At 28.5% G+C, this 12,230-nt stretch overlaps 1 protein-coding gene across 1 annotated transcript in view; it reads left to right on the top strand.

Annotated features, from left to right (window-relative positions):
• Window positions 1-2,231, top strand: part of LOC102585701 (cyclin-D4-2-like) — a 4,407-nt gene extending 2,176 nt beyond the window's left edge. Inside the window, exons 2-6 of the mRNA XM_006366369.1 lie at window positions 285-371; window positions 463-561; window positions 978-1,179; window positions 1,263-1,387; window positions 2,025-2,231. Coding sequence (XP_006366431.1) covers window positions 285-371; window positions 463-561; window positions 978-1,179; window positions 1,263-1,387; window positions 2,025-2,231 — 720 coding nt within the window. The remainder of the gene's footprint in view (window positions 1-284; window positions 372-462; window positions 562-977; window positions 1,180-1,262; window positions 1,388-2,024) is intronic.
• The last annotated feature ends 9,999 nt before the right edge of the window (window positions 2,232-12,230 follow it).

The raw sequence follows: 12,230 nt of genomic DNA, 5'->3' as shown, positions 1-12,230 counted from the left end.
GGGTTATATGATGATATAATTCTTGGATTTTACTTTATATTGGAAAATCTTTTTATATGAGTTGGTAGGATCTTTTTTGTTTTTTTTCATATAAATTTTGTACCTTGAATGTATTTTTATCTTTTCCCTACTTTATTAAATTTTTAGGTGTGTTTGACTGAGTTTTTTACGTTTATTCTTGCCTTGTTCTACTTGTAAAACATATATTTTTACAATCTAATTTGTAATTAATGTTTAATTAAGTATTGATCAATGTTAATTGTGGCTTAATTATTTGTATGCAGGTTCATTCACATTTCAAATTTGGACCATTGTGTCTATATTTGTCTGTGAACTATCTTGATAGATTTCTTTCTGTCTTTGAGTTACCTGTAAGTTAATTGATCATCAAGTTTTATTAATTGTAGTTTCATTTTAATCATCAAGTTTTATTAATTTTAATATGATTTGCTTGTTTTATAGGAGGAAAGAGCATGGACAATGCAATTGTTGGCTATAGCATGTGTGTCTATTGCTGCTAAATTGGAAGAGGTTGAAGTTCCTCTATCTGAAGATTTACAGGTAAATATATTCCCTCCGTTTTAATTTACATGTCTTAATTTGACTAAGCACGAAATTTTAAAAAAATAGTAAAAAAAAAATTATTCTTAAGATATTAAATTAAAGATGTGTGTAACGTATCAAAATATTATTAAATCTTGTGATTTTAGATATATCACGTGAGACTCTGTTCTGATTTATATTATGGTCTAAAACAAGTCAGATATTTTTCTGACTATAAACTGTTACCAATATAGAAGTATATCATTCTTTTGGATTACCTAAAAAGGAAAGAGTATTACATTGTGTGACGTTCTTTTTTTAAACGGACTAAAAGAAATAGTAACACACATAAATTGTCTATAGAAGGGTCATTTTATTTAATTTTTGGGTACTTGTCTAATAATTGTTAATAAATTTGTAATGATTATTGACAGATTGAGGGAACACAATTTGAGTTTGAAGCAAGCACCATACAAAGAATGGAGCTGCTTGTGTTGAAAACATTGAATTGGAGAATGCATGCAATTACACCATTCTCATTTATTGGTTATTTCATTAAGAAGATTAATGGTGATCAAATTGCTTCAACATCTACAATGTTTAAAGCTACTAATCTCATAATAGGAACATTGAAAGGTAAAATTTTCATCTTGCAAAATTTTGACTATAGAAAATGAAATATGTAATTCAAATTTTATGAGGGTGAAAATTAAATGTAGGAATTCACTTCTTGGAATTCAAGCCTTCTGAGATTGCAGCGGCTGTGGCAATCTATGATGTGGTGAAAAATAAGACAAGTGGCATTGAGAAAGCAATATCTACCCTGATTCAACAAGTACAAAAGGTAAATATGTTGTCCCTAAAAAGCTAATTCTTCAACAAAAAAATGTGTTTAGATAAATAGTCTAGTCGATCGAATTCACTGTTTACTTTTCGAGTAAGAAAAGGAAATAATGGCATTCATTCGAGTCTATCTCATAGTTTATGTTGATGATCTCATTGTTTCCTCAAGCGCATCCTTCATTTCCAAACTGCTTTATATCTATCGTAATTTTTCCATCTGAGCGTCTATTCATTCTTTTTTGGAGTGTATAAAGTCACGAAGCGACTCAAACATCTATCTTATTGAATTGACACAATTGCAAGATCGGAATTTCTCCCTGTCGCTCAAGGCGGAATGCAACTTCTTGACCGACGAGCTTCAATATGAGCTTCGAGAAAAGCATGCAAAGCACACTAACCTAACATCAAATAGATGAAACTACTATACATATACACATATTATCATATGTTGGTTATTTTATTTTAAGCGATTGAGTGTGCTGCTATTTAGGTTAATACTTTTAAAAAAAACATATAGTAGTACTTTTGATTATTTACTATTAATTTTCAATCTTATGTCTTTCATCTTGATTAACTTTACATTTAATCAAAATGTTAAAAGGTTTCTTCTTTGTCTTTGTGACTATTTTAATTTGCAGGATAAAGTAAAGAAGTGTGTTGATTTGATCAAAGAATCATCTTTGCTAAGTGATTTTGGTGCCTCAACTCTTATGGTTCCTCCAAGTCCAACAGGTGTATGGGATGTTGCAAGTTCAAGTGACATGAGTGATGATGATTCAGGTCCAGGTTCCCTAGATGATGGGCTACTTACTAAAAGGACAAAGATGGATGAAATGAATGAGTGAAAGCATATGATTGGTGTCCAGAACATCTTGCGCACAGCGCGGTCATGGGAGTACATTAGACATTTTCATACCTAGAAAAAAAAACTTTAAATAAATTGTTCTTGCTTTTAAGTTTTAGAAAGGTAAATTTGGTTTTATGTTTGGGGCTATATTAAACAGTAAGGGCCAAAATAGGAAGGGAAAAGTTGAGTTGTGTGCTTCATTTTGATCTATAATGAATCAATTCATCACTTATTGTTTGTGGACTTATGTTTTGGTTTTAGCATATACTAGTGGTGTTGCGCACAAGCTCAATATATATTTATAGATTTAATTTTTTTAAATGATATTAGTTAAATGACTTTATAATTTATAATATAAAATAAATTATGTATTTGTGTGATAATAAATTATCTCATTAGTTGTAAAATGAATAATCAATAAATATTGGAAAAACTACTTAATTAGACAAGCATTCCTATCATATTTATTGATTCCCCCCATAGTTTGAAATAATTATATATTGTCTCACTAATGAGTACTTTCATATTATATTTCAAGTCAGATGCACCAAAATACATGTGTTTTTGCTACCAAATACACTAAAATGGAGAGAGAGGCAAGCTAGATAGGAGGCATGTGAGCAAGATAGTTTATGTATCCTAGATATATGTGAATCACACAAGATACATATATCTGGGATGCCATAAATAGGGAGAGAGGCAAGCAAGGGAGTCAGATGCATGTGAATTCACTTAGATATAGTGTATCTACAACAAATTCCACATATTTTTTACCTCATATATTTGAGATACATGTATCTTTGGATGCCAGATACATGTATTTGAAGTCCAAAATTTGATAAAATATATTTATAATATTATAAACTAACATGAATCTAAGTAATTAACCCTTAAATTACAAATTTTTGTAAGTTACGTATAAATATTGTTAAGAATAACGGCAATATTTATAATCCATGCAAATTTATTAAAATAAAAAATTGTTCTGCCCTTTGTTTCACTAAATTGGAAAAGCATATTAAAGATTGTATAATTAATCTCCTCCACTTAATGATTAGTATAAATACATAACGAACATTGTTAATCCATTTTGTATCTTTTAATTATACAACAATTGAAATGCTACGTACCTCTTCCTCAGCTAAATAATAATGATTTTTCAAAATTTGAAATTTATGAATTCAAAATATTAGTCAATTTCCATTACCAGGTTTTAATTAAAAATTTATACATATTTTGAAAGAATTTTTTAAGACAAATACATGTTTTAAACCAAAACTATTGAATTGTACCAATCCACTTCCTACATTCTAGCTCTGCTCTCGTGTGCGCTTTTAGGTTCGAGTTTGATTAGGGGTACGCATCAATCGGTTCGGTTCGGTTTTATGTGTTATTGGTTCGGTTTATCAGTTTTTCGATTTGTAAATACATCAAATCGATAACCAAATCAATAACATATTTCTTATCGATTTTTTGGTTAATCGGTTTATGGTACTTAACGGTTCGGTTTTTGGTTTAACCAATAAGAAAATACTCATATATTATATACACGATAAGAAAATTTTTCATATAAACCATATGATTTTTTCCAGCATTTGGCATGAAAGTAATAATCATAAAAGTAACAATCATTTTTCTTGCAAGTTTAGACACTAGACACATTCAAAGAAAAAAGTGTGAAAGTAACAATCGTTTTAACCATTAACAATAAGACTAGTAAATTTAGTATAGTCTTATTGGGTTATCGGTTTAACCATTAACAAAAATCATAAAACCAAAAATCGAACCAATAATCCAATAAAAAATTTGCAAAACCGTTTAAAAACCGTTAGCCCAATAACCCAATATCAATAAATCAATAGTGTTTTTTTCAGTTCGATTTATTGGTTAAATCGGTTTTTGCACACCCCTAGGTTTAATAGGGAAAAGTACAAACCATGTGAATTCATTAAAAAATGATACTCACTCTGTCCCTAATTACTTATCCACATTTCCTTTTTTAGTTGTCCCTAATTACTTGTCCATTTTGACAAATCAAGAAAGGATAAAAAAAAATTACCTATTTATACCCTCAATTAATTACTTTGTAAAAGGTAGAACTTTTTGAAAATCTTAAGTTTTTAATTCATCCACTTCATAATTAATAGGGGTAAAATGATAAACTTACTACGTCAATTATTGTTTTCTTAATAGGTGTGTCAATTCAAAAGTGGACAAGTAATTAGGGAGGGGAGTACTATATATATAAGGTCATTTATTTTCATTATTAATGACTTCTTCTTCCTATTAGGTTTTGTCCTGATTTTCTTACCTTATTTGAAGTTTATTTTTTCTTTAAAGAAAAATATTTTTTTTACCATAAATGCTTTAACTTTTCCTGAAAGGAAAATATAATTATCTTCCATATTTGATTTATTATTTTCTTAGAGGAAAAGTCTTGAATCTTATAAATTGAAGACCCCTCTTCTCATATCAATAACACAAGAACATCCACAATTAATGTAGTCAATAAAGAGTTTTGTTTATGGAGATTTTCTCTCAATAGTTTTAATATTTTCTTTTTATTAGTTTTTCATATGTAGGTCGATTGGCTAAACCATATAATAATATTTTAATTTTTAGTATAAGTTTTTGTCGTCTGATTTATCAACCATATGATATGCAATTGTAAGCTTCCGCATGACGCCCTAATCACTTTCGAACCCAACACTTCCTTCCTTCTCCTCCTCCTCCTTCTTTTTCTCTTTGTTGCTTTCAGTCTTCCTTTCTTCTTCTTCCATAATCAATCAGTCATTAAAGTTTTAAAACTTGTTTGATTTAAAAATCGCAAATGTGAATCATTTCGAGAGAATTATATATCGAAAAACTTGAAACATCAAGAGGATTTCATATCTAAAATTTGAGAATGTTTAAAGGTAATTTTAAGTTGATCAATATTAAATAGTCAGTATTCACTTCATGATGTATAGTTGAGTTATATTCAGCTCTTTGAGTGTTCATAATGTATTAGGTAAGTTATATTGTCAGTGTATACTTTCTATAACTTTTGATAAGCTATATTGTATAGTTAGTGTATATTTTCAATGACATTTGACCATTTTTGTATGTAAATAAAAATATGGCTATATTTATTATAAACTAATTACTTTATTATGTATATTTGAAACTATCCTTATTAAATACCTAGCATTTTGTTGATATATACCATAGAGTAGGGAAATGAATGATGATAATTAATCATGGCCCATTCATAGCTCATGTCATTGCAAAAGGTTCTTAAACTCAAGAAGCATATTGATAGTCCTTGTTCTACAGGCCAGACCAGTTGTTCAAAATAAGGTTTGGGCCATAAATGTACATATTGTTTGGTCCAAAGAACATTTCCATATCTTTGATATACATATAGACATCTTTAACCAACAAGAAGGGATGGGCAAAAGGCTATAAGGTGAAGAGTTAACCACATAGAGCGGTTAAGTCACTCAACTAATGAAAATTATATAGCAAAGTCATTTTATCTTTGTGTAAACCTCACTTTCGATCAAGACATGAATGTGCAGCCCTAGCGCGCTCTTTCTCTCTCTCTCTATTTGTCGATGGCTTTTTTTCTATGGAAAAATAACGAAGGAAATATGGTATTAAAAATTGAGTTTAATGGGTTAGATGGATAGGTATAATATTAGGTTGGGTATATATAATAGTTATAGTGAGAGCAAACTTTAATAGTGATAAAAATATATTCATGTAGGTGTTATGTAAGATAACTAGACTGGAGACATATAACTTTACAGTTCAAAAGCAAATATGAGCCCAAAATTTGACGATAAGGGAAAATACATCTAAAAAATATGATAAGAAATAAATATAACCCTTTTTGAGAGTACAGAAGCAAATATGACCCTTTTCAATAAAAATTATATAGTAAAGTTATCTTTTTAATTTTGATATAAGAAAGTCAATTTGTATAGTCTTTATACACACAAAAAGAAAACTATTCTGATCGGTTTTATGAATTTTCCTATATCCAACTTCTAATTTGACATTTATATTAGTCCACGACTTTATTAATCCAAGCACAAAATTGCCTTATCCCATTAAAAAAACTACGATACTAGAAGTTCAGATACGATTCAATAAACTCAGCAACTTTGATTCAAATAAATATCAAAATTTTGAGTCCGACTCTGTTGGCAACATAATTTTAGTGATGTAAAGGGTTGACGTTTAATTTGGTTCAATAATCGGAGGGCATGCGAAGGAGATCTCTCTGTGTTTGAGATTTGCACACTTACTCACCTATTGCTATCTATCATTGGAATTTGGAAAAAGTGGAGTACAAAGAATTGACCCTTAACCATGCTCTCTTGCTTTGAACAAATAGAAAAAATATCGAGTTCATGTATTAATTTTCGTATAAATTATTATAACGTTTGGTAGTTAATTATGATGTAAATGATTTAGTCGTTCGGACAAGCTTTGAATTTTGGTCATGGTTCAAAATTGAATTGAATCGAACGATACGCCTAAATTGTGATGTTCTTTTTCATGTTTCTATATTTTGTCCTCCATATTATCAAATTATATTTAAAAAAAATTATTAAACTTGACCGCATCACTTACATTTTTATTTACATTTAATATAAATAGTGAAAATAGGAAACAAAAATAAAATAAACACAATAACAAAACGATTGAAGAAAGAATATTTTTTTAAAAAAAAATGCGTCGTTTTCTTTTTAAAGGAAGGCTCATGTAGCATGAGTCTTACAACCTACCATTTAACGTCGTCTGACGTATACCCCTTCATCTAAATATTGTCATTTTGATTTCATACTCAATTTTATTACCTTCTTAATACTTTACTCCTTTTTTTTTACCCTTTTAACTCTGAACTCTTAAAAAATCATGTTTGCTCAACACAAAAGCAGCAATATTAGAGGAAAGACAAAACCCAAAGGACCAAATTAACAAAATACACAGTGGATAAAATAAATATATTTAGTAGTATAATATAAATATATAAAATATAAAAAAGTAATGTTGAGGTGGGTGTAAAAAAAAAATTAAAAATAATAAAGCACGCTCTCCACCAGTGACGGCGCGATCGAAGCTATTTTTCCGGAACAGCCGCTGTGTTGATTGACTGACTCACTACTTTTAACTTTCACATGCCAAGCCCTTCTCATGCCCCCATCTCTTTTCATTAAATTTCTCCGTCTATTTTTACTTGTTCAAAAATAATACTATTTATTAAAAATAAGTGTATGTTAAAAAAAATTAATTACATATTTAATCATCTTTTTATTTTATTGGCGAGAGATTAAGAAAAAAAGACTTACTAAACACATGATTTCTTAAAAAGCAAATGTGATATGTAAAAGTTCCCCGGGTATTATTTGTCACATTCGTTAAGAAAATAATAAATATTTTTTCTGTCTCAATTTATATGACTTACTTTATTTTTCTTAGTCAATCTCAAAAGAATGATACATTTCTATATTAAATAACAATTTAACTTTAAAATATTTACTATACTCTGAATAAAGTGATTTATAATGAGAGAAATATTTATCACCAGCGGTCAGCAGAGCGTGTCTGTCGTATCCTCCTAAATATTTAGTGGTAGCATGCGTGCAATCCCCAAAACCAAAGGGGCAATAAACAATGGTTTGACCTTCTGTTTTTTACCTCATCACTTTCCAACTATTTAAGATATTAATTGGTCAATATTAGTAGTACTAAATTTTATTTAGATACTTTAATAAGGAAAGTTTGGAGATACTCATTAAAATAAATTTAATTAGCTTTTATAGTTATAGTTTGTTAATTATAATTCGTAACTACATATTAGAGGTAGGAGAGAGGTGAGCGAGATTGGGAGAAGGAGGAGAGAGGTGAATTATATTTATATATATATTGAATTGTATATGTATATAGATAATTGTATAGATGTAACGTATATACATATGTATTAGTATATCTGGCGAGCGAGATTGGGAGAAGGAGGAGAGGCGAGCGAGAGAGTGGATAGGAGCGAATTGTATTTATATATCTATTGAATTGTATATGTTTATCTGTTAGATAATTGTATATATGTAACTGATATACATATGTATTAGTATATCGGGCGAGTGAGATTGGGAGAGGGAAGAGAGAGGCGAGCGAGAGAGGGCAGACGGTGGAGAGAGACAAATTGTATTTCTATGTTGGTCATATAATTGTATATGTATATGTATAATTTGTATTTGTATATCTATAAGTGAGGAGAGAGGCGAGAGAGAGGAAGAGAGGAGAGAGGCGCACATAATTATATCTAAAATTAAGTTGTGAGTGGTAATTAATGGAAACTATAGCTATATTAGATAATTAACTAATACTTCATCCGTCCACTTTTATTTGTCATATTGCATTTTTCGAAAGTCAATTTGACTAATTTAGTTAAATTAGATTACATTAATTCGATATTTAAAAAAAATAGATATTCAAAAACTATACGAAAAATATTATAAATTGCATTTTTTTGGATATCAAGATGATGAAGAAATACATCGTAAAATGTTAGTCAAAATTCTTATAGTTTGACTCTTAAAATAGGACAGCATGACAATAAAAAGTGGACAGAGTAGTATATATTTGTTTATCCGCATAATTTCCCCTACTTTAATTATGATCTATTTTAATTGAACACCTACGTAGAAAAAATCAAATTTTGGTTTTTAAGATTTGCTTGAGTTGAGGTAATTTTACCACTTCCTTCTCATATATGATGCACAAATAATAATGATATTAGATGATAATTCTTGGGCTTGATTGGTGGTTAAAGGTTGCCAATAATGAAGAATATAATCATAGGATATCATTAATGGTAGTTACGGGAAGATTGAAAAAGATGATGAATATAGTTATGGCCTATGAGATTATTGATGGTGAATTAAAATAGCTCAAATGAGTGTATTAAAATCGTCATTGGAATTAATTAAGGTGGTTAACCAAAATATGGAATTCATGAAAATTTATAATAAAAGTCTAAATATAAATCAACTAATTAGAGGTGAAAAGGGGGACGGTCGGCCCAACTTGACTCAAAACCAAGACTCCTTACAACTCACATTAATAGCAACATTGTACAGACGAAGATTAATTGAACAAAAAGATTTAGACAATTCTCAAAAGAGATAAAAAAAGATTCGATGAAAACCAGACCTACATGTGTGCAAATCTACATGGTAACCAAAACTTTGTATCTTAGCCTACACATCCAAATTTAGAGAAAGCAATTGCATGCTAGGTCATGACACAATTTTCCTCCTTTACTACTTTCATTTCATGTTGTGTTTTATGATTTTTTCAATATGTGGAGGGGCAACTCAAACACTATATATATTGACTTACTTATAAGTGGAAGCATATATTATATAGTTATATATATATATATATATATATATAATGACATTACTTCATCTTCCACCAAGATATTATTGGCTTGTTATTGAACCCAATATTTTCTGTTGGGTTGACATATGCAAAAAGAAACTATTCACTTCTAAAGCACTCACATAAGTTCATATTTGTGTCACCTGACTAATTCAGATTTGTTTCACATATCAATAATTCTTTATTCTTATGACTTAAACCCCACGTCTCTGATTAACTATGAAGGAGTCTCATTCATTCCATCACACTCCTTGATCTCGATCGGCTTTTCTTTATTGTTACTTGCATTGCAACTCACTCTTTTTTGTTGAGGGGAAAATAAGATGAAGTCCCACAAACTTATATTATTTACACATATTCAAAACTTGAACATCACAATTACTAGGAGAACATATATGATGAGGAAGTTCATGTTTCCTTACCCTCCAAGGGAAACAAACATGCAAAAAACTAGTTCCAAAAATGATGTTCCATAACTCCTAAACTCATGAAATGTTCTCTTTCATCCAACATATATATGTGTAGATTGCATATATAATTAATTAATGTGACATATTCATTAATTAATAAGTTCTTTAACAGTATAAGATATGATGCATCCCATGACCTAAAGCCATAAGACATCATAATTTTATTAGTAGTTTTTTATTAGGTTAATAGATAAATCAAAACTAGGTAATTAGTTAGGACCAAATAAGAAGTTTACCACTTACCACTTTGTATTAATGGAAATCCCACACCCCCACTTTTTTTTATTGATAAAAAAATACAAAATATGTTCCATACTAGAAATAAAGATTTTGTCCACCACAAATCAATATAAAATTTATTTATATAAAATATGATTTTTCCACGAACTAGCTTACTAAAAAAATACACAACGAAAAACATATTTCATTGATCCTTGTTTGTCAATATAAAAACATTATTACTATTTTTCTTTTTTCGATAATTCAATCAAAATATCTAGAGAAATAGGCTAAACATTTTTTTTAGTGGTGGCCCTTTTCATGTTTAAAGTGTAACAAGAAATCTAGAGATAAAAAAGTGTAAGAAGTGGGTTGAATTAGAATATAAAATATGTTATTAAGTGGTGGTGGGGAGAGTAATTAATATGAAGCATGCAAAGGGATTCCCTCCTTTATATTCTGCACTTTTTGTATTGGGTTTGTGGGTAATAATAGAAAAATATATTACTTAGTAAGTACTATATATATTAAAGTTTGAAAAAAGAAATTTAGCTTTACAAGCGTGGAAATTTTCTGTTGGAAATTCCACAAACACAACCAAATGGGGTTTCATGTCCCACCAATATTCTCACTATCCCATCTTAAAAAATAAAATTTATATTAAATCATATAATCTAGCATAATTAAGTGATAAATTGATGTGTGAATGCATATTTGTTACTGATTGAATATAAATATAGAGTATAAATAGGTTTTTTTGAGATCATAAAATCAAAATTGTAAACATTAGATTGTTAAAGGAAAAGACAATATTTAAATTCTCGAGAAATTGTATTATATCATTCTCATATTTAAGAAATCGTTTTTAAAGTATAATTTGAGGTGAGTCTGAAATTTGAATTTTCATAATCCATTTATGTAGAAATATGAATTCCCCAAAGGTTTTTTTTTTTGACATAATGATTAATATTGATGAAATTTATTAGTCAATTAATCATGAACCCCAAAGCAATAATTTTGCATAGGAAAAACCAGTGATCACATAAAGATTGGACATAAGTGCCCCCATGTGTGCCTCCTTTTTTTAAAATATAAAAATAAAATCTATAGTGCAACTTTTTTTCTTCTTTTGCTTTAAAAGTATTACATTTATTTATAGTGCATCTTTTGGAAATGCTATAAAAAATGATTTAGTGGTTAGCCTGAAATAAAACCAATCAGATATATATTCATATAAAAGTTAATAAAAATCATTAGAGATATTAATACACCTCAATGCCTCATGTTTGTAATTATTATCATATAGAAATTTAAAAATTAATGCAAGATTAAGAGTTGATGATTTTGGATTTTAAGGGACATTACCGAGTTTGAACCCATTTATAAAATTCGAATTAAGAAAAATACAATATAGTTATGTACATTATATACTTTCGGATATTTATCGATCCTGAAAAATATTTAATGATAAAAATAGTTGAATCATGTTGTAGCAAGAAAAATATATAATAATAATGAAAAAATCATATAATTTTTTTTGGAATTTTCAAAGTTGGAGTTGTGTTTGATCATCCTTTTAGTAATAAATATTTAGAATTTGGATGTTTTTTTAAAAAAATATATGAAAGATGATTTAAACATGAAATATAATGTAAATGTGTTTATTTTAATTCTACATATATATAAGAGGGAGTTTATGATGGGACATTTCAATGTCCCATCATAAACTCCCTATATAATATTCTATATAATAATATAATATAATAAATCATTTTTTCTATTATATAATATATATAATATATATTTATTTTCTAAGGGAGTTTATATAATATAGGGAAAAGGGTCAAAAATACCCCTCAACTTTAGTTTATTAG

Source organism: Solanum tuberosum, unplaced genomic scaffold (assembly GCF_000226075.1).
Source record: "Solanum tuberosum cultivar DM 1-3 516 R44 unplaced genomic scaffold, SolTub_3.0 scf00561, whole genome shotgun sequence".
Lineage (NCBI taxonomy): Eukaryota > Viridiplantae > Streptophyta > Magnoliopsida > Solanales > Solanaceae > Solanum > Solanum tuberosum.
This window is presented reverse-complemented; position numbering and strand designations above follow the sequence as displayed.